General features: G+C 34.3%; 3 protein-coding genes across 7 annotated transcripts; 2 read left to right on the top strand and 1 right to left on the bottom strand.

The window, feature by feature from the left end:
- Window positions 1–29: 29 nt before the first annotated feature.
- LOC101743244 (uncharacterized) lies at window positions 30–24847 on the bottom strand. Of its 5 annotated transcripts, none has more exons than XM_038017621.2 (7): window positions 22555–22646; window positions 17306–17444; window positions 4277–4542; window positions 3551–3764; window positions 1931–2077; window positions 1073–1210; window positions 30–578 (listed from the first exon to the last, which is right to left on the bottom strand). In XM_038017621.2, exons 3-7 carry the CDS (start codon window positions 4533–4535, stop codon window positions 497–499), a joined length of 840 nt encoding a protein of 279 aa, XP_037873549.1. In that variant the 5' UTR covers window positions 4536–4542; window positions 17306–17444; window positions 22555–22646; the 3' UTR covers window positions 30–496. The 5 variants fall into 5 exon arrangements, with proteins under 5 accessions (XP_037873549.1, XP_062529987.1, XP_062529988.1 ...); XM_062674003.1 differs by lacking the exon at window positions 22555–22646 and adding an exon at window positions 20629–20849; XM_062674004.1 differs by lacking the exons at window positions 17306–17444; window positions 22555–22646 and adding an exon at window positions 24143–24847.
- LOC110386456 (uncharacterized) lies at window positions 4833–8320 on the top strand. The gene is made up of 2 exons (XM_062674001.1): window positions 4833–5844; window positions 5939–8320. Exons 1-2 carry the CDS (start codon window positions 4939–4941, stop codon window positions 5975–5977), a joined length of 945 nt encoding a protein of 314 aa, XP_062529985.1. The 5' UTR covers window positions 4833–4938; the 3' UTR covers window positions 5978–8320.
- Window positions 18641–27571, top strand: LOC101743568 (RING finger protein nhl-1). The gene is made up of 9 exons (XM_004933340.5): window positions 18641–19343; window positions 20890–21014; window positions 21968–22242; window positions 22328–22447; window positions 22621–22842; window positions 23250–23464; window positions 24845–25071; window positions 25154–25320; window positions 26216–27571. Exons 1-9 carry the CDS (start codon window positions 19141–19143, stop codon window positions 26690–26692), a joined length of 2031 nt encoding a protein of 676 aa, XP_004933397.1. The 5' UTR covers window positions 18641–19140; the 3' UTR covers window positions 26693–27571.
- Window positions 27572–27989: the final 418 nt, after the last annotated feature.

Raw genomic sequence — 27989 nt, 5'->3', positions numbered from 1 at the left:
ACCTAATTGTAAATTTTAATTAAACTGCATTTCACTTAGCCAGTATTTATTACCACTTTAAAATAATTAAATTTGTATTCACTATGTTATTTATTTAGGACGATCGCTTTGAAAATATACAAAATTTAACGATTAAAAATATAAATATAGGAAAAGCAACATTAAGTAAGCTATAATAAGACACAATTAAAATATAAGACTTCACAACTTTGTATATACTTGCAATATTACATATACATAGATAAAGTATTTCTTTTATAGAATGGCACTTAGTTATAAATAAACTCTTAATCATAAAACATTTTCAAATGCATGTAATTACGTTAAAATAAATTTATTTTGGGAAAATTCCACTAGTATAATAAATAAATGAAAATAAAGATCAAACACTAATTTATATAGAGCTTTGGTCGAAAACTACCACTATCTTTTGGATCATTTTAGCTTTGTAGAACTTTTCTGTCGGCGTATTTCGTTTGTGAATCTGTATCATATGTTACATTGCTTGAATTTCTTCTATTTTATTTTCTTCAATATTGTCGTGTTCTTGTCGTTTGTGAATGTTTTCAGCTTCTTGCCTATAAATATGCGTAAGTTAGTTAGTGCAAAGGAATATAATAAATACAATATAATTTGCTTCTAAGGACTCGCTCTACAATAAGCTATGACACTCATTAAAAATAATTAGCTAATTTAATGCAAAAGACTTATTTTCATAGATATGTTCACCTGGGATCATAAAATCTGGTGATATCAAAAAAAAAGTTCATCTCGCTGAGTTTTGTTTCACTGCTTCTTCTCAGAACTGTGGCTTTTTTGGAACCGATGGTAGAGATAACATGTATTTTTTTTATTATAAATTGAATTTAAAAAATTAATGCTGTAGATGTACGACAAGGACACTCACTTGAAAATCAAATAATCTGTAGTGTGTACAAAAGAAAGTGGTAAACTGGTAATTACTAAATGTTTAAAATTTTGGTTATGCATCAGCACTTTGAAATTAAATTCTTGGGTAAGTGTCCATTTAACCAGTCATTGCTGATCTTTGCTAGTACAATAATAAACTTACGTGTACTTATTCGTCGAAGATTGGAAAATACTCTTGGGACACAGCCTGTAGTAGGGCCAACATTCGCCGCCGGATTCTCCGGCCTTTTGCGCTTCTAAATATTCGGGCAGGAGATCAGAGTATGGAGATTTGCTGGGCCTATAAAATTTAGAAAAACGTTTATTCTTCACTTAAACAATTTCATGAAATCGTCATGTCAACTGGACCAAGGGGCTTTAATCACAGTATTATATTAATATAATTTTTTATCTATCATTTTAACTTTCATACAATTTAATAGATAACTGATTTAATTACATGACAGTAAATCCACTTCTAACTTTATACATATAACGCTTTAATTTTTTTTATTTTTTTATTGCCCTTGTAGGCAGACGAGCATACGGCCCACCTGATGTTGAGTGGTTACCGTCGCCCATGGACTTCAGCAATGCCAGGGGCAGAGCCAAGCCGCTGCCTACCGCTTAATACTCTCCACAAGCCTCGTTTGAAGAAGGACATGTCATAGCGCTCGGGAAACACCGTGGAGGGGAGCTCATTCCATAGCCGGATGGTACGTGGCAAAAAAGATCTCTGGAAACGCACTGTGGATGACCGCAGTGGCTCCAGGTAGTATGGATGAACTCTACTCCGGTGGCGGGCGGTGCGATGGTAAAAACGAGATGCCGGTATCATCTCGAACAATTCCTCAGAGCACTCCCCATGGAACATACGGTACAGAATACAGAGGGAACCAAAGTCCCTCCGCAGACCCAGAGGCTCCAAAAAAACGCTTAATTGTTGATGTCGTTATTATATAATCTATTACTGTAATAATAATGTTCTAAGTCATATTATTTGGTAAATAAGGATACTCACGTGAAGAACAGCTTCATTATTTCCCCAAGGAAACCGAAATTTGTAAGGGGATGTGATTGTATCTCACAAATGGCACGAAGCAAGCATTCCTTCCCCGAGAGTCCGAAATTGGATAACATGTCTTCTGCTATACCGTACATTATGGCTCTAGAATATATACAATTATATGAGCTGATTTAGAATCTAAAGTGCTTTTGAGTTTCACGTCCATATTTACATAAAAGACCCAACAGTGTGCTTAGTGCGAGTTTTTTAACGTTCTCGATAGCGTAAAAGTTAGCCCAATTTTGTATGCAGTTGGAACAGCGCCCCTAGCGGCAAACGTAGGCAAACGATCCCTTTGCCTTCGTTTGCCGCTAGGGGCGCTGGGGACGAACGAAAAAACTCGCACTAAGCTCACTGAGCAATACTAATATTAAGTAACGTAAATGATTCTGTTGAATAAAAATTGCACGAAAGTGAACGTATATTACTGGTGGTAGGACCTCTTGTGAGTCTGCACGGGTAGGTACCACCACCCCGCCTATTTCCGCCGTGAAGCAGTAATGCGTTTCGGTTTGAAGGGTGGGGCAGCCGTTGTAACTATACTGAGACCTTAGAACTTATATCTCAAGGTGGGTGGCGGCATTTACGTTGTAGATGTCTATGGGCTCCGGTAACCACTTAACACCAGGTAGGCTGTGAGATTGTCCACCTATCTAAGCAATAAAAACAGAAAAATATATATATAGAATTTTTGAACAAATTATCTCGTTGTACGTAAATTAGATAATGAATAAAGTACTAGACATAGATTATACACTTAATAGTACTAGATGAACAGAAGACGTTGCGTAACTTCGTTTTTGTTTTGCGTCGATTTTCGAATCACATATAGCATTCGAAGCGGCCGCTCGTTAAACTTCCTGCCAAGAAGTTCCGTGAAGAGAATTCCCGATGTGCTTTATCGGAATGAAGGTGAAAGTAACCGCCAATAAGTCAACGCACACCAGGTCTGTCCGGTGACTGAAATACGTGACAATAGCTACTGTGTGTGGTCCCCAGAGCTAAGATTGTTTGACCTCGTTAAAGAAGCCTCGTATTGGCTAGAATTGTTTGCGGGTAAATTATTTACGTAAAAATTATTAAACCCTCAAAGACTAAACGGCTTCGTGTAAGCTTGTTTTTGTTTTTATCCTAACGACTAATATTGGGATGTATTATTAAAATAAATCTTAAACTATATACTTGAAAATTATCTCGTAATATTGTTTCACAATTACATTTTAAAAGGGTCAGTTAAAAGCGTACATAAGTGAAAAATAATTACATAGATAATACACTTAATATTTCTAATTATTAATCTTATTTTAAATGATAATCCGTCACTTGTGTCACTAACGATTAAATTCTAAAAAGAGGGTTTTTTTTGGGTTTTTTTATTGCCTTTGTAGGCAGACGGGCATACGGCCCACCTGATGGTGAGTGATTACCGTCGCCCATGGACTTCAGCAATTCCAGGGGCAGAGCCAAGCCGCTGCCTACCGCTTCATACTCTCCACAAGCCTCGTTTGAAGAAGGACATGTCATATGTATTTCACAATATGTATTTCACAACTGAAAAAGAAGAACTCCATTTACCTTTCACCGCCATGCAGTCGATCCAAAACTGCTCTTTCGATCTCAGGCGTAACAGAATCATGAACCGATCGTTTTCCCCTCCTTCTTTCTAAGTATCGAGTAACATAATCTGTCACCATGTTTAAAGCGGCCCCACTCATAGAGCGGGCCAATATTGGAGGAAAATCGCCGTAAGGATTCTCATTGTCGGTCAATCCTAGCTTGTCGAAGTCGACTGAAAGGACAGAAACTCATTAAATTTTGTTGTAAATTAATAAAATTCGTATAACATTAATTCGGATACCAAAGTTTATACTTATAAAGCTTTTTTACACAAAATAAAACCAAATGTATTGTCGGAACACGGGTTCAGTTTTCAATATTAGGAAAAGAAACGAAAGTTAAATAGAATACAGATTTTATATGAGTTTAGAAACCCTTCCAAAGTTCACGTAAAATAATCGATAATCTGTTATTTAGTACTACGAAGAAAATACGTCTGACAATAATTATATCAGAACAGACTATGATAAAATTACAACGAGATGTTGCTAACAATTCAATCTAGCTACATTAACTACCGACTACTACTATGAGCTCTCTAAATACAAACTTTGTAAATCCAGTTGACATATCAGGATACCTGTAAATTATTTGATTTTTACTAAATTCTCAGACCCTACATGAAAGTATATGCTAGTAATGTTCACAAATCTTACAAATTCAATAAAATATTATGTATCTTACTTGAGAATGGGAAGCTGATGGTCATATTTGAAAGGAATCCTTTTGGTGGGTGTCGGACAAATGGCATCGAGAGTGATGGTGTGATCGCCATTGTTGTTCCTGGTGGTAAAGCCAGACGTCCATCATTCGTTATCCAAAGTATCCTTTTTTGTCTTGAATGTGGTATGTTCTCTTTTGCCAATTCGTCTTTTGGTGATGCAATTGGCAACAGAGCTGCTAATGCTATGCCTAATATCACGCGAGGTATTGATGTATCCATCTTAAACCTGTTGAGATATAATACACAGTAAGAATACTGTAATCTAATAGCGTGTATTACATTAGATTACATTTTGATTAATGATAAATGTCCACCAATATGCCGATATGCTAAATTTATGAAATACACTTTGGTACTTTTTTAAATTGTAAGAAACAATTCAAGTTTCAATCGCCGGAGACTTTTCCTGAAGTACTAACAGAAACTATGAAAGTTTCAACTCAATCGGATAAAAGGACCTACGATACATTTCATGAACTTTTTTGTTAAGCAGGCTAAAATTGCTATAATGTTTTGACAAAACTGTCATATTTGAATGAACCTGTCTTGAATTTGTATACACGTGCTTTTATAATAATGTTTAACTAATTAATATTTATTTTAATAATAATAAGGATTATAAATGGACAGGTATAATTGCTGGCATCTAAGAATCCGAGGAAATAAAGACTATGATGAAAATTTAAAAAAATACGTAGAGAACATTGAAAATCTATACAAAAAACAAATAAGAGCACTACCTCAATGGAATCAGTTGAAGCAGAAAATAGATTGTAGAACTTCTACTTGCAAAAACAAGGTTTTCGAAGCTAAGAAAAGAAAAGCTTACATAATAAATAAAATATACGTACAATGGACCAGACCTACTCCATTTGAATTAACAGATTGTCTATTCAGAACATCAGACAAATGGCAAGCCCATGTATATAAGAAACCTAAATATCCTTCAATAGAAAACATAGAAAAAGAATCCAGCATTGTTGAAACAGAACAAAATACATCTGAGCTTAGTGACGTAGCACACCCGAATACTGAAACAGTAGCTTCCCTTGATATAATAGAACCTAAATTTAGAAACGTTAACACTGACGAACCTGTTTCAGAATTGACTTCTCCTGTACATCGACCCATATATATAGAAACAAATCAGCACAAGTTAATATCCCCATTGACTTCAAAAGACAATTTTGTTTGTATCGAGAGTAAATTTAATCGGGAAAAAAAATTGCCGGACAAACCTGAGTGCCCTGAATTGAAACTTACAACTTTAATAAAATGCTCACCTAGAAAAATATGCATACGCTGCAGAACTTTGGAGGAACAGACGGCATCGTTTTCATTAATAAATTGTGGTTCAGAAACCACCATGATCAGGTTTCACTCTATTACTAATCGATGTTGGTTTAAGAAGATCATAATAGAACCTCAGATTCCAATGCGACTCTATCCTGGAATAGCTGTTAAATATAAATTGATGTTTAAACTGTTGCAAATAGACCAAGATTTCGACACGAATTTGAATTTTCGGGTGAATAATAATGATTATGTGAAGCCACAAATTGAAGCACTTAATATCCGAATTGTAAGCGCTTTCAAACAAAAATCTCGCATTTCTGTTACAGAAATCGTTCAAATACAACCTGTTTATTTGTGGCAAATAAAGTTTGGTTATCCAAAATCATTTCTCCATGTTAGAATTGAAGATTGCAATAAATACATTCTTCGTATTACTAAACGCACAGTGAATTTTGTCAAAGATCTTAATGGACTGTCGACATCTTTGGAAGGTATCCCTCCTAATACAGAAAGTTTGAATAATATTGAAGATCTTCAAGAATTTTCTAAAAACGAATGCTTAGAAGACCCACTTGAGGAGACAAATCGAGATATTGTAGATGACATCTTAAATCTAGTCATTGATCAAGCTTTAGACATTTTTGTTTTCGATAGAACTTTTATAACTCTCGATCCAAAATCTAACCAAACTATTCCTATTTATTTTACTAAAGCAGAACATATTGGAAAACATCAATGCTATTACGATTTACATTTCTATGATCAACAGGAAGAAGTCATATTCCTAACCAAAACTATCAAAATTTTTGGTGAAGTTTTGCGGCATCCTCTACACATATATCCGACATTGTTAGATATGACTCAATCCCACCAGATGCATGGATTTTACGAGGATAAAATTGTAGTAGCAAATACCCACACAGTTTACCCGGTTCTGGTAAAAATCAAGTTAACAGATATCATGAAAAATATGATTCAAATAAGACCTATGTCGACTCTAATACCGACCACCTCCAATGTTACCTTACGCGTGAGACTATGCTCAAAAGATCTGTGTACTTCAGAAGGATATGATGATTTTGTTCATTTTACGATCAAGATAATTATAACCGGCGACAAGTCAATCTATGACAAAGTACCACCGATATTTTACGAAATAATTGCGCCATGTGCTTCTTATTTCGAAAAGATTAACAATCGGAAATATTTAAACGAGGAGCAATTTAAGTCAACAGTGGAAGGCTAAAAACAAAACTCATGCTAATGATTAAAGCGACAGCATTTCTCATTTTATTTAGCCTTTAAACTTATCATTCACAAGAAAAGTAAACACGATAAAAAGTCAAGTTTTCCAAAGAATGTAGTCCGGACAAGAGACGGAAAGGATCAAACCTGTTGAAATGACCGACTTTCCATATGTATTACGGGTCAAGTGACTTGATTGCCTGAACCCGCATAATATTCCAGACCAGATGTACAGGTCGTATCGGAACCGGTTCGATAGGACAATCGTCAATAAATCAGTGATAACTTTGATAGGCTCTTGTGGTATTCGTTGTGATTTAACGATCGTTATTGTAGATTGGCAAGATATTGATGTCGTAAAATTTACCGTACCATGATTTGTCGTTTTATATTCATGATTTCATAAAATACTCATTCGAAATATTTTATGGAACGAGTGATAGTCCTCTGAATATTGTTCAATTTTGGTTAAATGTTGTATGAGTAATTTTTTGGGACGCCAACAAAAGGTTTTGAAATATAATCATTATTGAACTAGAACTATATAAAAGTATGTAAAGAAATTTAAGTACAAATTTTCTAGCCATACCCTTCCTTGTCCCCAAGTCCTTAACATGCACGGATCGTATTAATTTGTATGTTTCCTAGTATCGCATCGCAACGGTACAAGTCATTCTAAATAAGCTCCGAAACAAAATCGATTATGTATCGATTATATTCGAATAAATTTAAAATTCCTATCGTGTTCGACTTTCACAAAGTTCATGACGATTTCATCATAATCCAAATTAAAATAAGGAATAGGAGTCATCACGGATAAGTTCCTAACCTACTTTGCGACTATAGTTCCTCCTTCAGTAATATATCCTGATTTTTCTTCGCAAGAAAACAAAATGTTGTCTTTTTTATTTGCCTGTTTCGACAGAGGAACTTACGGCTCACCTGATGGTGAATGGTTAACGTCGCTCATGGACAACAGCAATCCAAAGCCAAGCTAAGTCTTAAACCATAGAAAAAATTCAGTGTAAGAAGAAAGATGAGATGTCTTAAATACTTACATATAGTCCAATTCTGACCTTAATATTTAGGATAGAAAAATGTACATTTTATTCACGTGTGTCTCGAGAAACACGTGATTATACCGCCAGTGTTCAAGGAAGTAAGAAAATAAAATGTGAACACGAAGACTTCGGCGGAGTGATAGTAAATCCAAGAAGTTAGTCGCATTCATTTGACTGACTTACATAGATAATGAATGTTATTTCTTTATTAATGTTTTTGGATGTTATGTATTGTATGTTATTATTTGTATGTTTCCTTTGAGATTGGGTTTTTTTTTCGACTTAACAAATTCAATGTAACTTAAATAAAATGTATTTCTACTTAATACATACATTGTGACAAACGTAATCTAAAATATATATTTGCCACGTAATATGAGCATATATTAAATTTTCATTAAACTGCTGCTTTTGATTTCAAAGTGAATTCGATTTTATATCCTTAAATACATATTTAATGATTCGTTTAACCTTACTTAATGTAAGTATACAAATAATATACTTACATTACGAGCATGTCGCTTACGCTTGCACAGTTAGCGTGATTATCTAAGTACTCATTTATAATGACATTGATATCATCAACATATTAATTTACTGTTAGATTGTTTACGGTACGTGCGAGTAATGCTTTAACGTAAATAGCATTATTTCTGTAACAGAATATACAGTCTTTACAGATCGATTTAGAGAATGCAGTAGAAAAAAATAATAGTAATACAGTAAGTAATCTCCCCTATAACTCGGCACTCTTATAACGCGTTTTCATATTACGCGATTTCAATCCCCCGTATAACACGGGCATTCCCAATATAACGCGGAGATTTCCCACATTTTTTATTATTGATTAGATGAGATGACGAGCTCACAGCCCACCGTTAAGTGGTGTTAAGTGGTTACTGGAGCCCATAGACATCTACAACGTATATGCGCCACCCACCTTGAGATAAAAGTTCTAAGGTCTCAGTATGGCTGCCCCACCCTTCAAACTGAAACGCATTACTGCTTCACGGCAGAAATATCCAGGGTGGTGGTACCTACCCGTACGGACTCACAAGAGGTCCTACCACTAGTCGAAACATACACCATATACAGTAATATACAGAAATACACATACAGTAATCCCCCCCTATAACGCAGTAGATTGGTTTCGCGTATTCTTCTTTCTGTAACGTTATGTTGGATATTATACCTATAAATAAAAACCTTATTAAGTGATTCAAAATAAGCAATAGTATCCATTGGAATATTTTTAGGTCATTAAATAATTTGTGTCAAAAAGTCTGTAATAACAAAAAAGTGGATAATTTTCGAAATTTCCTTTTAGAATGACATATGTAAATTAATGATTTTTACGAATGAAATTTCATATTATGGTGTTCAGATAACATCACCAGTGTTTGGAATATGTCATGTCCCAGTTTGTTTTTGTTCATTCTTTTTTTTATGAATAAAGAATTACTGGTGGCTCGAAGGCCTTTGCCAGTTTCACCAGGATAGATGGGCGAGCAAAGGCTCAGCCAGGAAGCGTGGGATTCGCTAACAGTTGCCCGAGCGTCTCCGAAAGAGTCCTAACAGCTCAAGGACAGCTGCTTCGCGAATGCATCTGCTACCGGGTCGGAAGTGCGACCCCCTGAGAAGATCCGGCGAGAAACTCAGCGGCCTGATGTATGGATTAGGTTGCACGTCAAATTCTTTGCCGAGTTCGACAAATACGGTTACCAGAGTCCCTAAGCCTGCTCCTAGTGTTAGAGCTGAAGGCGTCTTGTTCATTCTAGCATCACTTTGAAATTACTGAAAACATGTACCTACGTGAAACTTATAGGTTTACCATTAAACTTACAACCGGATATATAATAATATGCTTAATATAATTATTATTCGGTCAACATCTATATCGGCCACGAACTATTCTATCTGATTTGAAAGGATAGTTAGTATTTGTTACAACACAACTTGTACTTAGGCGGGCGGGTTGTCATTTCTATTGGCTCCCATAATCTTAAATAATACACATAAATTAATTAGAGATAAGCACTCAACAAAAATGTTTACGGGCGTTGGCCACTAGATGGCCTCGCTTCGATTAGTTTCTCATTGCTCCTATCCTATACAATTTTACTTTTAATGAAGAATTTTGTAAATTTTCAAAAACCACAAATTGACAAAATTCAATCAATTTGTCTATAACAAATGAAGACTTGTTGATGTTTTTTCTGTGTTTAGTTGTACAATAATTAAATGCCTTAACTTTAACAGCTTAAATGTTTAGGGGCATCTGAAACTAGATGTCGCTAGTTTCCATACAGAAAAAAATTGTCTTAAAGCATTGCAGTTTCAGGGTCCTGGCCATAATCACTTTGGTAACACGGACGGGCGGTGGGCTAGTCTGACCGTCTATGGTATTATAATCAAAAATGATAATGTATGTGTAGTAAAACAAATACTACCACCATAAGTACAAGAGTCAGGAACAATGGAAATCGCATTTCAGAAAGATAAAACAAATTGGACATCCAACTTGTTATTCCAAATCACAATATCGCTTCAAACACTCGCATTGTTTTACGTAGCTTTATAACCTCAAGATTATTCTTAATAGTATTGTGTTGACCTTATTACTATTGTGGTTTCATGTAAATAAACTTTGTAATTCGTTCCACGTCTGACACAGAATCAATGGGATTTTCATGCACGAACTTCGATTTACCTCAAAGACATTTCATGTAACAATCGTGTGTAAGTACAGTTGTAAACCGACTATAGTGTGATCTTTATTTAGGCGTCGCAATGACACAGAGGCGAAAAAAAACACAAAATGCACCTTTATCGGCAAATTATGTCTACAGTTTACGACGTTTTAAAACCGATGACTCATCGAACCAATGTTTTGAGAATTCCACTAAAATCGTTCAATTTGAATATTATTCAATCTGTTCGAAATTGGGCTTTGAAGAATTACAAATTGTTTGTTTAGAATTTAAATACTTTCAAACTTTACGATGTTCAAAAATATCACATGCTACTTTGAATGATATTAGTTCTTGTAATATAAATTACCTAATTAATATAAAGTACCTACAATGATGGGTCGCTTGTCTTGTGCATTGTCTTAGTAAACATAGTTTGTGGTTTTTTTTTTTTTTCAAGATTTTATTTAATTACATCTTTACATATTTATTTTTAAGCACACTTCGGTATATGACCTTTTTGTGCACCTAATATTTATATCAACCAGAACCACAATTAGGTACTTACAATAAGTTATGTTTTGCATCGACAATATTTAATTTTTTACGTGAATTATGCTTCAACGTCGAAAGTCAGGGAACTTATATGAAGTTAAAACATAATTTTGGTGGTAATTAAACCTTAGCCAAATAAGTAATTTGCTTTAAATAAGAAAATGTAATTAAAATGAATTGGCTTACCTCAATGTTTATCACAACTTCTAGGAATTATCATTCGAACACACAAAGCAGTGTCCTTATTAATATACCGAACACTATCACGTATGTCCTTTGCGAGCGATCGTCTGAAGATGCACAGATCGGTACCTGCTGATAGCGGGTGGACAACACGACACTTGTTTTTTTTTTTTGTTCAGTTGCCAAAATTTCGCGAAATTCCGATAAACGTGGTGCATAACAAACTGTATTCCACTAAACGCGTCCTCGTATCATCCGCGTTAAAATTTCTTTTCGAGGATCGACACTGAAGAGTTACGTACGTACGAGGCGACGTCACGTTTGTCCTCGGCTCATTCGACGTCTATGATTTCTTCGACCGGAACAATATACGATGACTTTGTATTCACGTGTCGCCGAAACTCTCTTCGCTGATTAGGATGCGCGTCGTGTCCTGCGCTTTCCGCATTGTAAAATAATGAAGCGCGGCACTACGGGGCGATGGGCGGCGGGACCTCATCGCTCACGCGTCATGAGGTCGGTCGTTAATGGCCGTACGCAGTAATGAGAGTCAGTTAACTATCTGTTTGCGAGTGGTGGCGCGCCGATACCGGTACGGAATGGAGGTTGAGTCGGGTGTAATCGTTCGAAGTCGTCTCGGCAGTTGGCCACTGGGTTAGCGGTGTTCCTTTTCCTGTTTTCCGTCTTTAATGGGTGACGTAAATAAATTAATACAGCCTACATGTGGCAATATAAGGATGCATATGTTTTATTATACAGAAACTGCATTTAAATTTAAATTGTCTTTTGAGGAATTAAATTTGTTAATGTGAAAAAACAAAAATGATATTCTGAATAAACACGAATGCACTTTATTAAGTTAACTATCGCACGATATAGAAATTTGGGTATCTTGACCACTAAGTTACTCAATCGACGTAACAATAACTGCAATTATAGATAAATAATCGATATTACTGTTTAATTATAACACTGTAAGGGATTTACATATAATAGTAAACTTTATATTATGTGGTATGGATCGAACATATCTGTTAATATTAAATCCGATAAATTAAACTTTATGGCGTCGTAGGAAGCATCTCAATTGAAATTGTTCACGGAAATCTCAACCAAAGATATTATAAGATTTATATTTTTTTATGATATCATTTATATCATAAGCCGTTAACAATATGCAAACATATGTTGCAGGATCTATTGTCATTCTAACTATAACAACACTAGTTCATCACGTTGTAGCTATGTTGATTATCATTAATTATTTCTTTCTAAAGTAATAAATATAAAAAACTTGGTTTTTAATTAAAATATATTGGCATTTCTCATCGAACTGTGATTATTTTGTATGGAGCAATGATTTAATGAAAATCAATATCATTTGATTGTGTATCTTAAATATAGTGATAAATAGTTTTAGATATGATAAATGCTTAAATTCATTAATTTCTAGTTCACATTTAAATTTTTTACAGTTTGAAATACTAATACATACAGTAAATACTGGTACAGTAAAAATATACTATAAATTGCTTAAATTTATTTTGAGTACCTACAATTATTTTTTTATATTTTGAAGTGCTTCCTGGATGTTCAACAAAAAATACATTGTAATTTACGTACTCGAGTCGCATAGTGAAACGTCTTTAATTCACCCTATCGAATAAATAATACATTTAGAAGGCACATTGTTATGGTAATTAATTTGGCACACACGCGCGTCCCAGGGTGAAAACGCACGACGCCAGATTTGCATGCGTGGTAACCAAAGCTTCTAATTGTATATGACATAGTTTTGCTCAGACATCCTTTCCTTCCGTCGTACAATGACAAGAGAGACATCGTCACTGACTTACTGTGTATTGTTTCACGAAACTCATTAATGAATATACACAAAGATTTATTGTATATGCAAAAATGCTCAGAGTGAAAATTTTGTGGTTACTGAATTGAACATTTTGTACTGAAACGACGATAACAGTTATTATATTCAATTGTGAGAGGCATTTGACAAGGCTGCGAAATGATAAGCAATATTCGTCGAATAGAAACAGGCTGCGATTCATGGAACTTGCACCTATAGAAACATACTTACTGGCTAAAAAAAAGGGTGCGTGTAGTTATGTACGCGCGTAAGAAGTTAGGTATACTTTATTTTTATTAAATTCATTTCTTTTTTTCATTTAAATTTTAATCAATTTGAAAAAAAATCGATTAAACAACATCCTCAAACACGCTTATTGGACATCCCTTTTCTTGACATCATATAAATTCGGTAATAATTCTCGGTAAGGTTCGGAAAGTTCACCTGCGGCTATATTCAGACTCGCCAAGTTACGTCGGTCGTATTGTAATGAGCGATTTAGTGGGCAACTTCATTTCTGTTAATTTTGTGTCACGGTGCGCGCGCATCGTAAAATTTCACTCTCATAAATTTTTCATAACGCGCCTAAAGAAGTATAACTTCAAAAATTAAATTGCCTTCTGGCTGACATTGTCTCAATCTGTTTATTCGGATAACCGATATACGACGAATATCCAGGCTACATTGTAAAATCGAATGAACAACAGCATTGGAATTTTATCTGGAACTTGCAACTATAGAAATATACTTACTAGCTAAAAAAATAAATTGGCTTCTCACTGACAGGGTAGTCCCGGTCTCGATCTGTTTATTCTGATAACCAAATACGAAGATTCTACAGGCTACATTGTAAAATCGAATGTACAACAGCATTGGAATTTTGTATATTAAAAAAACTACTAGGTATATTTAATTCTAGTAGATTTATCACTGCTGTTTTATAATTAACACCGAAAAAATCTCGTATTAGATTAAAAAAGAAAGAATAGTATTAAAATTGCTATTTGTATTCAATGTTACATATCGGAGATACAATTCCTCCTGATTGGTAAAGAATTTACAGCTTAATACAACGTTATCTCAGTGGGCTTCTTTGAAAATACTTTGGAGTGGGTCCGAGATTCCTTGGTTGTGTACACAATAAGATTGGGTGCTTACAGAGTTTATAGCTTGAGTGATAATAGAGGTTGAGACGAGAGTTATTTAGAATCTTAACTGAAAACTTCTTTGAATAATAATAATAAAAAAAAGACAGCAAAACTAAACAGCATTTATATTATTTATATATTACCATTTGTGTTATTTCGTGAACAAATAAGCTTTATTTTCGTAATACGTTTTGTTTTTCGCGTAATGTTCAGTCGTCTCACGTTTTATTCGCAAACATAATGGAGATGAAACTTGTAGATTTGCTTAACCGCCAATTTGATGCGTACAAGCGTTGTTTATGTATCGCCGGGATAAACTGAATACATAGTACACGCTTATTGTACTGTTTGCTTTTCCTTAAAATATTTTATACTAACTGACCCGGCAGACTTCGTAGTGCCTCAATGATAAACGAAAGACCTAAACTTTTATATAGAATAATCTTAAAACAAACAAAAGGAATCCGTCCGACGGGGGACACATCAAAGGAGAAACAAAATTGTTATTTTTATTTAATTCCGAGCATTTTCATATTTATATATAGGTATTCAATAATACAAATAATTCAAGACCAAAATTAACCAAATCGGTCCAGCCGTTCTCGAGTTTTAGAGAGACTAACGAACAGCAATTCATTTTTATATACCTATATAGATAGATAGGTTGGTTATGAGCAACTAATATTTCCCAAAATGAAGTCATATCTCTTGTTCCGAACGAATGCTTCACTTTAAGCCTGCATACGTAACCGCTTCTTAGGAGGAACTTGATATAATATTACCTTTTAGTACAGGGTCACACTTGCTCTATGACTTGCAAAATTGTAGCTTAAACTGTTTCATATTGAAAGGCATTCATAAACGTAAATACCTATTTGGTATTTAAATTATTAGGAACTATAATTGCCACCCCTGTGCCTAGGTACCTTCATCAAAATAAGCGTTTATTTTGTACTATCTGCCCAAAGTAACGAACCTATGTTAATGTAAACCACCCTAAAAATCCAAATTGAATAAAATACTTGCTACAAGCAATATTTGTCAATTAAAGAATTATTACCAAAAGAAATAAATGAATTTCTTACTCAATATAAAAAAAAAACTTACTGAAGTCACTCAGGACAACGATAATCAAATGAAAGCTCTTTAGTCCGCACGAATGAACACATAAAAATATTCTAGATCGTTTAAAGGAATTTTGGTTAATTGCTATCGGCTGAGATCAAACTTTTTTTTTTCGTAATTTTATGTAGCTTTACTGTGTCCAGCAGTGGACGTCCATGGGCTGATAGAATAGAAAAAAAATTACTTAATCTTAAATATTTTCCGAATTTTTTTAATGTGGTAATTTTTCGAATGTGAAATTAATATAACCGACCGATGCCGATGCGATGCTTCGTGGCTTCGCGATTTCATGCAAGAGCTCGTTGATTGAAACCATGAAACCATAACAAAGTATCTGCAAGTCGTACGCGACCATTCATTTACATTATTAATAAGATGGATAACAATATAGCTAAATTGTTACTTATCACACAGCGGCTATTTAATTTAAAATGCCTTTAGACACTCAATACCTGTTGAGTTAGTATTGGTGGTAGTAGGACCTCTTGTGAGTCCGCGCGGGTAGGTACCACCACCTTGCCTATTTCTACCGTGAAGCAGTAATGCGCTTCGGTTTGAAGGGTGGGGCAGCCGTTTTAACTATACTTGAGACCTTAGAACTTATATCTCAAGGTGGGTTAGGCGCATTTACGACATAGATGTCTATGGGCTCCGGTAACCATTTAACACCATGTGGGCTGTAAGTTCGTTCACCCACCTAAGGGAATCGATTCAGAAAAAAAAAATCCAAACACAGACTTATTCCGGAGGTAAGATAGGTAGGTACATAAATTCATGTGTGTAATGAGGTAATAGTAATATTGTGTGACAAGCCATTTAAAATTATTCATTGTTGACCCACAGTCATCTACAGTCTATGTACATCCTAGATACTATCTCATTAATATTCAGGTACCTAACAAATAAACAACTATTTCTTATTTAAAAACTAACGGCTTTTGAGCGCCATGTCCGCGTCAATTTGTTTAAAACTATTGAGCATTTACATATTTGTTATGATTCGTCCTTTAGTCTCGATGTTGCCTACATCCCGCTGATAAACCATATTATACACTTTCTAAATACAAATCCTTATATGTAGGTAAGTAATAACTAGCTCGAGACACTCTAGAGCCAGTTTTATAAAAGGCCACATTGACTTCGATTAAAGACCCAGTAAATACAAAGTATTTAAAAGAAGCTCATTAAATTATTTAATAAAATCCCGTCGTTCAGATAACGCAAATTCCATTCTGTTTAAACGAAAATTGAATCCGAAAAAATATTTACACAACTTTTAATGAATTGCTAAGTATCTCTCAACAAAACCATTCGTTTCATCCACTTTTTTTCATCTGATAGCAATCAACTATTCAAATTATATTTTATTGCCCTTGTAGGCATCGCCCATAGACTTCAGCAATGCCAGGGGCAGAGCAAAGCCGCTGCTAACCGAAAGACCGCTTTGAGTATTTATTATTATTAAATAAAAATATGTAATTTGATTTAGAGAGAGATAGAGAGAGAGAGGGAGAGAGAGAGAGAGAGAGAAAGGGAGAAAGAGAGTATACTTTATTGCGCACCAAAACAACAAAAAAAACCAGTCAATCTTATCGCTAAAAACGATCTCTTCCAGAGAACCGATTTATTTACCCAAATTCTGAAAAGATAAGATCATACCTACATACAATAAATAGATATATACCGTTTAAATATAAATATTTTTTTATTGCTTAGATCTAATTTAGTACTTCTTCTAAAAGTTTCCTTAAACTAAAACGAAAATCTTTCTAGAAAGTGCATCATAGTTGTGAGAACGAGAAATGCAATGAACTTGACGTACAATTTAATTGGCAGCGCGAAGTCGCTCACCCTGCTCTGCCGGATAGACTTTTGCGTAACACGGTCAGCACTTCGAATACGTATGTTTAAAAGATTACTTTTCTCATTGAATTCCAGACAAACTAAAAAAATGCACGTATCTGAAACAAATTTATAACTATGAAGTTTATAAACGAGAAACTAGTAGTTCTTTCTTCAAAAAGTTCAATTTAAATAGCATAAACACATATATATTAATGTAATTGTTGTATTCATTAGAGACCTTAAAACTCAACATTGATTTTATTTTAAATTTTAATTCGCCGACAGCAATGATTTCTTAGAAAATTTTACTCAATAAACACGTAATTTAATATGTTTAAAAATACTTATGCTCTAATGACCAATAATTTAGTATGTATGTATGTTTATTTTCATTTATTTTACATTTTTTTCACTTTTATATTGTACTAGCTGACCCGGCAGACTTCGTAGTGCCTCAATCGACAAATAAAAGACCTAAACTTTTGTATAAAATAAACTCAAAACAAATAAAAGGAATCCGTCCGACGGGGGACACAGCAAAGGAAAAATAAAATTGTTGTTTTTTTATAATTCCGAGCATTTTTATATTTATCTACCTTTTAAACCTTCTCTGGACTTCTATAAATAATTCAAGACCAAAATTAGCCAAATCGGTCCAGCCGTTCTCGAGTTTTAGCGAGACTAACGAACAGCAATTCATTTTTATATATAGAGATAGATAGATGTATAAATAGAAAGAGGCAAAAATTCTTTTTAAGCTGTAAAGCTTTGTCTTAAAATACTTTATTTTCTTTAGATTTTCGGATTCACGAAATCGTTTCTTATTATCATTCTCGTTTGTTTGCCTCATCTTTTTATCAGAAGTATTCGTTTTTCTTGTTTCTCGATTACGCAAATGTGTAAAGTATTTTTTTATTAAATAAGGCTTACTATAGTATCTCAGAATATTTAGACGATAACTTTAGATAATTTAGATAATAAAGTAGAATAGAGTTAAATAATTATAATTTAAGTTTTTTTTTATGTACATTATACTTACACCTAATATTTGTACGTTTTACTAGCAGGACATAGTGATACATTTATTAATATTAACTTATTAATCTTTGTTAACCTATGACCACAAATAATAATAAAAAAAATAAGACACAAACCGCACCAGCTTTTCATTCATTTAAATTAGTTGTATGTATGTATCGATTAAGACCATTTGATCTGGTCATACCATATGCGTAGTCGTAATCTTAGCGCTTGAGTTAAACGTATTAACTGACTCGTTTATATAAGGTATGCGGTCCATTAGCCGTAAGCAGCAGTTCAACCGGTTGTCGATACTGAGAAATAGTAACGCGAAACATTAACAGTACAATAAAATAGTAAACAATTTCGTACGCCGATAAGGAGATCAGGTTTGCTTTTAATGTGCCGAATTCGACAGAAGAGCCTTGGACACAGGCGAAAGCGTTTTTTTTTTAGCTTCACTCGTTTTTACCGTTACACTGCATCGACCCCTAAATTATAGCAGCCTCGAAGCCTACAAAATTTTGATAACTTTCTCAAAAACGTGTAAGACTTAAATAAATGTCCTCGGAGGGGATCAGTAAAATTTATGTTACGCTTATTGCGCATACAGAAATGATATTTTACCACGACGATGACGCCAAGCTGTTTGGCCAACGCTTCGTAATTTTAGCGATTCATAATTAATTTTTTTTATCAATATGAAAACGTTATCGGATAAACGCGATTTATCTATTATTGAGCAATTGATAATTTACACTTAGTTTTTCGTGAAATGTTGAGGTGTTAAGAATGGCAGATAAAGTGAAAAAGAAACCGTTTTTTACGCTTAAGCGTTGGAATAGTCAAAAGCAAAGCGACTACGTTTTGGGAACGATCAGTCCAATAACACCGTCGCCGCGGGGACAGTCTCAGGATAACACAGAGTTGTGCAGGTCACACAACTCACTAGCGACTCGGACGATGAATTCCGTTTCAGATTCTAAGCCTAGAAAGTGAGTACTAAATATCCAGCTATGATGAGGCTACGTCATTCGCTAAACAACCGATTTAGTTAATTAAAGTTTACTACTGTAGATCGTTACGATTTGAAGTTTGCCGATACAAAACATTACGAAACAAATCGATTACTTGATATAGTGTTGTGGTATAATAGAATACTCGCCTTGGTAGCCTTCTGATTCTACCAAGATTCAAAACTAGAATCGGTACAATTAAAAAAAAAACTTGGTATTTGATAATAAACTACTGCCGCGATTGAGGAATTAAATCCTGAAAAATGAACCTTGCAAAATTTGCACATATTATATTATATAGTTACCAACTACTCTTTGTGTGTATTTTATGAGATCGAATACAGCATGTATTCTCGTTTGAAGGGCGCGATGTCTATTATTTTTATACTATTAAGGCTAACACCTAATGATATAATATTGGCGAGAGTCCTATCCTAAAACGACCTATAAAAAGAAGCCTTTTAATTCACAACTACATTTCTGAAAGACGACCTTTAGAAATTATAAATTAATTCGTCGTTCGTTCGTTTTCTCCATGACCAAATCGGTACGTGATTCTTGGAAGGATGCGAATAACAAGCATATGCAATCGATTTACGTATTACGACTTTGTGGATGTAGGAAATAACTAGAATAACTATAAAGTATAAGGTAAATTTCAATGGCACTCATCGGAGTATATACAATTACTAGTTCATTTATAACGCAAGGAAACTTTTAATGACACACAATAAAACTATGAATTTGCAAACAAAAAATACTAAAAAGTTTTTGCCTCGCACGCTTTCTATAAATCAAATTACCAGCTGAACAATGATTCGCGTTCACTGACTACCTTGCCATTAGACAGCGGTTCGCGAAATATTAACTTACAATGATATGTACTAAACTTAGCAAATGTACATGTTTCTGCTTTGGTGTAGTTTGGGACGTAATTGCGTTAGTATCAATAATTCGATTCAATTAATTAAATACACGAATTCGAATTACCAACTTAAAAAATGGTACTATAATAGATTAGCTGTAGTACCGTTTGATGATGATTTGTCTTCGATTTGTATCTATACTAATATTATAAAGAGGAAAGATTTTGTTTGTTTGTTTGTATTGAATAGACTCCGAAACTCCTGAACCGATTTGAAAAATTATTTCACTGTTTGGAAGCTATATTATTCCCGAGTGACATAGGCTATAAGCTTTTTTGAAAAAATTAAGTATCCTTACTAAAAATCCAATAATGTAAGCCAAGGTGTAAAAAAATTACCTAAAATATTCTTTACATCGCGTGCCCTGTGAAAACTATTGATGATAGAATGTACTACGACTTTGTAGAACACATTATTATTATCACTTATTGCGACACTTTTTGTAAGTGTTATTTTATTTTTAAAAATAAAACAATGTCAAATATCGTTGAAATTTTTTTTTAAGTCCCGAGTGGAGCCGGAGCGGGCCGTTAGTATTAGATATATCTAAATACCCGCCAAATGAGCTATGATTTCATTAACGTGTTATTTTTATTAAGGTTATCTGCGGGCGGTATCAAGGAATTGGTTCAGTGTCCGCTATGTCTTGACGTACTTCACAATCCGAAGATGCTACCATGTCAGCACACATTCTGCATGACCTGTCTCAATTCTTATATTGGCGGTTCGTATATTTTTGTGTCAAAACTTTTCCTTGCCACTCGAAAGCAGTAGGTGTTCCATTGTTTTCTTGTTACATCCATATTTGAGTAGAAACTTTTTTAATTGCAATTCGAAAGTGAACATGATCATCTTCTTGGGTACTTTTTCTTATTTAAATTACGGTTTATGTTGTCGTGTTCATGACTTATTACATACATACTCCTACCGTTCATTTTCATGTTTTAAAATTATTGCTTGAGTCAACAACTAAAATATTCGACAGCGTTCGAAACTGGTATTTTCATGTCCAAGAATCGCAAAAAAAAAGAACAGTAGGTATCTTAGATAAATACTTTTATCAAATATGTTTTAATGATGAGATTGCTCGATTTATAAAGACTAAGAGTAACAATTTAAATTATGAATATAAAATTGGTTCAATTGAGTCTATTTATTAAACGGGTAGATGACCTCACGATCCACCGGCAACCAACATATAACTTCGACGAAAATACTGCAGTTCAATTTGAGATATAAGGGCAAAATATCCTTTGTTAGATTAATATAGCATTTTTCCTCCCCATATAATCGAAAAGAATGCTGTGCGATAGTAATGAGTAGCATTGTAGTATAGGTACCACCACATTTTTCCTCTTCCTTTCCTTAGCACGGGTAGGTACCACCACCCTGTCTATTTCTGCCGTGAAGCAGTAATACGTTTCGATTGGAAGGGTGGGGCAGCCGTTTTAACTATACTGAGACCATAGAACTTATACCTCAAGGTGTGTGGCGAATTTACGTTGTAGATGTCTATGGGCTCCAGTAACCACTTAACACCAGCTCGTCCACAGATCTAAGCAATAAAAAAAAAACTTTCCTTTTTCCATTCATGTTTGATTCCTTACATGCTTTCAACAACGTCATTATTAAATTAGTTTTGGTAATAAATAAAAAGTTAATCATCTTCTCTTTTAGATAAACCTATATTTGAATGTCCAATATGCAAAACGAAAATACAAGTACAAGGACCGAATTTCATAAGAGATTTGCCTTCGAATCTATACATAGATTCGTTATTGAATATAGTGGGTATTCATAATAAGCCCCAGAAGAATCCAGAAACACCTCCAGCGACTCCAACTACACCTGGCACTCAAAGCGTGGATCTCTTCGCTGTTGGGCTCCGATGTTCGAATTGCAAAAGCCATTGTGACAATACAAATATTACTTCATGCGAACATTGTAGATTGGTAAATTATTATTTGATTTTAAAACTAATAAACTATTTATTAGTGACAATGATATATGTATATAGATATTTTATAATTTATTTAGAAATTCTGCGGTGTCTGCTGGTCCCAACATTTAGACGATATGAGAACTCAAATAGGATCAATATTGAAACAGCTCGATTCTGCTACCAATCGACTCAATCACAAAATAGAACATTTTAAGGTTAGTGATTTATTATTTGAAGGAAACATTTCATATTCAAATTGAAAACATGTAAAATTTTAGCACAAAATTCGAAAATTCTGAATAGTAACATAAATAATAAATACCTTTAATATTGAAATGCAAAATAAAAAAACACAATTATATCGATAAAATAAATCCGATTTTCACAGGATCGTTGCGAACGTATTACTGAACAGATAAACAAAACGGCTGAAGATAAGATCAACGCTATAATCGATTCCAAAAACAATATGCTGATTGAAGCGGTGAGCTTGCAGAAATCTGGCGATATGTCTGCTTTGGCGCTAAAGACTTCGTTGGAGGAAGCCAAAACAGTCGCTTCGAAGGCTATGACAGTATCGGATGGCGTTAACATAGATGGCGAGCAACAAGTTGGTATCTTAAGTAGTTTGTCGTGTTAGACTTCTAACACGGTGAACGATATGTATTTATCAATAAGCGTAATTCTGTGCTTCCACGAATATTATACGTCATAATATAATGTTTACTTAAAATATTTCTTATCAAACTAAGCCTAAGTTGCCAGTTTTATCATAGTAATTAAATCTCGACAAAACTTCGAAGTACTGATTGGTAAAATACGTATTCAATCATAAATAAAGAGATAAAATACAAAGGGAACATCGAATTTATTTACAATCTATGTAATTGTGGAATTATGAGTAGTACACTTGAACACAGAACACTGAAATGATTGTTTTTAAATGCGTGTAAAGCTTCAGACTTGACTCAAAAACGATTAACCAATAATAGTAATATTAATAATAAATACTTGAAGGTAACAACATTCATGAATCTTCATCAAAATGCAATACAATTACTAACGGACGTAATAAAATGGGACACGGAAGGATTCGTTTTCGATAAAGAGAACTTCACGTTGGAAGTTGATTCAACTACACCAGTTGACGCTGAATCGGAAGACCCAGTGTCTGAAGGATCTAAACATAACGATCCGTTGGAAAGCGAGGAGAGTCTAGTCACTTATTACAGGTAAGGTACAGTCATGATGTTTAGATAACGATTGATTTTGGTATCGATCGAAATGAATACCTACGTAATAGTACCACGTACAGCATGGTTTTCAAACCATCATACAAATACATTCTCGTGGAAATTTATATGTATACTAGCTGCACCCGTCCGCTTCACTGGGCATTTAAAATTGACATTATTATTTCTCACCCCCACAAAAACTCTCATCATTAACGCCCCCGCAACTGGTGTAGAGAGTCCAACACTCATATAAATATTAGCCTATCCATTAAGTACATGTATTTTCTATATGGATACCAAGTTTCAAGTCAATCGGATGCATGGTTCAGTAGTTATTACGGAACATCCGTAAAAACCACTTTAGATTTATATATTAGTATAGACGGATGCATGGTTCAGTAGTTATAACGGAACATCCGTAAAAACCACTGTAGGTTTATATATTAGTATAGATTTTTGTCAGAGAAACTGTCATACGGCTGTGCCAAAAAATGTTCATTAAAAAAGAACTAAATTGAACATTGCTAGCATTACTATTAGCCGTTGTTAATAACAAGATTTATTCTTATAATTTAGTTGCCTTGCTGATTCGTCTTGTTGCGTGCTATCAAATATAAACGTACCAATCAATAGTTCGACATTACATTTCATAAAAAGAAAATTTTAATTACTTACTTGAGTTCCAAAAACCTTCAGCCACCTTACGTTTAGTTTAGTTGTAGACTATTATACTAATACCTATAGTGAAACACGTAAAATGATCAAGAATATTAACAACTATTTGCTTCTGTATAAAACTCGCGTGTTACTCGGTACGCGCGCACGTTTCAAACAATTTTTCTCAATTAATAAGCAGATGAAAAGTGAAATACTTATTATTCATTACTAAATTGGATATGTTTGTACCAATTAGGCGCTAATTTTACACGTGCTTTCTGTTCTGTGTGCTGGTCTGCCTATAAACTTGACATAAACAACTCCACTGATCCACAGTCGACTCGATGTCGAGTTTATTTCGATCGGGTGGTAGACTCTGCGAAGTACTGCTCTTGCTAGGGCTGGCCTTAGCAAAGTCTCTCAAATTGAACCCGTGAACATAAGATACCAGCGAAAAATTTGTGAAAAAATGTGCTGAGCATTCACGCGAGTCCACAGATATCATTAAGTAAGGAGAGGTATCGCTTATTTTGAGTTATGAGAACGAAATCTCAAATTTATTGCATTAGCCGCAGTCCTATATTGCTAGTTACCAACAAGGCCTACCGCAATCGTAGATCGCAAAAGTTGTTTTATTTTATATAATTATGTTTAAATGAACATAGTTAAACACCACGAGAATAAAACCTACCTATCTATATACCACATAAATATTTTTAGATCCCGTAATTTCATACCACACTATGTGTGGCGTAAAACCTCGCGACCGAGCGGTGTCGGTCTGAGTCCGTGGGACAGTCATCTTTACGTCTGCGGAATGGACAGTCATAGCGTGATGGTGGTAGAACGTGCGCAGGCGAAGATCGTGACGCGTCTGACGTGCGATGAGATGTTATGTCCTGTCCAGATCGCGTTTATGAAGAGTCAGGGCGAAATTTATGTCACCGGTAAGTCGGAGATTACTTTCAGTGACCTGAAGCCACGTCAGGATTATGTGAAATTCAGTTTGGCGATTTTTTTCATTTCTAGACAAATGGAAACACTGCATCCATGTTTTCTCCAAAGACGGTCTGTACTTAAGGTCCATCGGTCATAAAGGCAGCAGAGTCGGCATGTTTCGCTCTCCCGAGGGTATTGCCACAGACAACGCTAATAATCTTATTTATGTTGCTGATACTGGAAACGATAGGGTACAGGTAAGATCATCGTTCTAATAATAATCAACATGTTCTTGTACGTACAGGGTGTAATTTTTCTGAAAATCGAATATTGCAATTTTGGGGATAATAACAAAGGCAATATCTTCCGAGTGGGTGAAATTGCTCGGTACACTTATGGTCCAAATCAGATGTTGTATATAATTTACAAACTCATCTTGAAAATTTGGCTAGTGTCTTTCAGACATCTGTCATATATCTTGTGTTCTATGACGGCTACCACCACACAATTTTACTTGTCAACATTGGTTCAGGATTTTCGTAACTTTTTATAGTTTTTGTTTTAGTGCTGTAAGCCCCTTTGAAATATTCACAACGATATTTATAAATGTATACTAACAAATATTGTATACGTATGTAAAAACCTATCACCTATCCAACAGTAAAATTGATACTATGATTAAAAAAATATATATTAATTGCATTTCTGATACAAATTCATCCTCTTCCCCCTGTGTTGAATCCTCTAACTGGAGACAATCATCTATCATTATTATATACCTACAATATATTTCGTATATTATATTAGATAGGTAATATCGTATATTAAGTGGCTAAATTGGCTTATAGTTTTACGACCTGAGAAAATGGTAAACCTTGGTTTGGCAAACCAGAAAATTGATTTTAATTGTGAGAGTTAAAAAATGACGCGTCGAGAAAGTTGTAGTTGCAACTCAATGTGATCAGGCGGATTTTCTGATAATAGTTGGACAAGCTTTGTCTTATAAACCTTATATTATTCATAACACAAACTTTAAATTAGGATATTTGTTAACTAACTTTTAAAGTTTATAAAATAGTTAATGTAGTATATGTAATATAATTTTTATTATAGATTATATTAAAGCCTAAAAGCGGTATTATACTTCTACAGATTATACAACCTGATGGAAAATTCGTTGACCAAATAGGAGTTTATAACAAACTGAAACCAACGGGTAATACCACATTGTGGGAAACCAAAGAAGTAATCTGCACGGAACTAAACACACCCACTGCGGTCGCCCTGACCGCCGATCGAATAATCATACTGGACAGCGGAAACCGACGCGTCAAAGTGTACAATAAAAATGATAAAGGAAAAATTCTCGAATTCGGCTCTACGGGTCAGAGAAAAGGCCAGTTCAGACAACCAGAAGTTTTGGCTGTAGATCCTATGGGCTACATATTAGTTGGAGACTCTGGGAATTGCAGAGTCCAGGTGTTCAAGCCGACAGGACAGCTGGTCAGAGTATTCGGAGGCTTCGGCACTCAACCCGGCAAATTCGGGTGGATATCCGGAATACACGTCACAAAGCATTTAGATATTATAATTTGCGATACCAAAAACCACACCGTGAATTTTCTGTAAATCTCCATGAAAAACAATTCTATGCTATTAATATGTTTTTGTGATACGTCTGTTGGGTACATAGTAATATATTTAAAATTCTATTGTATGTGCGTATGTCACTGAACTCCCCCTAAACGGCTGGACCGATTTGAATGAATTTTTTTGTATGCGTTTTAGTGTCGCCCTGGATAGTTTAGATTCATAAATCAGCCCGGCAGATGGCATTGCAGTCTTTATCTAGGTTATTTATCTATATTGCAATTAAACGGCTGGATCGACTTGAATGAATTTTTGTGTATGCATTCACAGGACAACGTCTGTCGGGTCCGCTAGTAAGTAATATAAAGTTAGTTGTTTCACCAAATGAGTTAATACAGATTACGATTTTGAAAATAGACCGGTATAATATGAATATTTTTTTTATTTTTTTTAAGTGATTTTATGACCTGGTATCTAAGACCTTTAAGTCATGTCTTATTTTAATTTATATTCTTATATTTATGAAAAATGATAATATGGAGTGAAATGAAATGAAAATGATTAATTTGAGACATTAATCAACTGGGATGAAATTCAATGAAATGAGATTATATGGGATGAAATATAATCTTAGTAAAATGGTAGTCATTTACTAAGATTTTTCAGTGGACTTTTTGGAGGATCCCGAGAAGTTGCGTCCAGCGACTTTGTTTCATTTTCCCACATTTGTGCACTTTCACAGATATTAAACATTTAATAAACCACGATTATTACACATTTAAATCCGAAGAAACACTAAATAGACAAAACAAAACAAATCACACCACTTCACTCCTCGCGTTCCCGCCAAAAAGTCGTATGAATATTTAAATTCGTTCACAACATAGATTACTTGAAATATATACGATAAACGACGTATTTATTGTTGCTTTATTTTCATCACCTAAATCCTATAGTATTAATTCTTAAATAATAATTGCTTAGTTTTATAATGAGTCCAAACGGAATGGGGACACCGTGTCTATCTCTATCGAGAAGTCATTAAAAAATAACGATCCTGTTTGAAGGGCGCAGAGCCGTTATTCTATTAACCGCGACTGCGACATTCAGCCTTGAGGTAGGCCGGTATCACATTATGGTATTTATCGTAATATCCATTAAACTCGCACAATATTAATTTTAATACGCATTAACCACTGGTTATTTATTTTATTACACCATAAAATAAGTATTTCACATACTAGTATAGTATATCGTATACTAGGTAAATAGGTATACTAGGTATATACATATTAAATTTTTCATGTAAACTTTTTAGATTTCCACATTTTGACTT

The sequence above is a fragment of the Bombyx mori genome, chromosome 19 (genome assembly GCF_030269925.1).
Source record: "Bombyx mori chromosome 19, ASM3026992v2".
NCBI lineage: Eukaryota > Metazoa > Arthropoda > Insecta > Lepidoptera > Bombycidae > Bombyx > Bombyx mori.
Note: the sequence above shows the minus strand (reverse complement) of the source record. Positions and strands in the feature narration are given on the sequence as shown.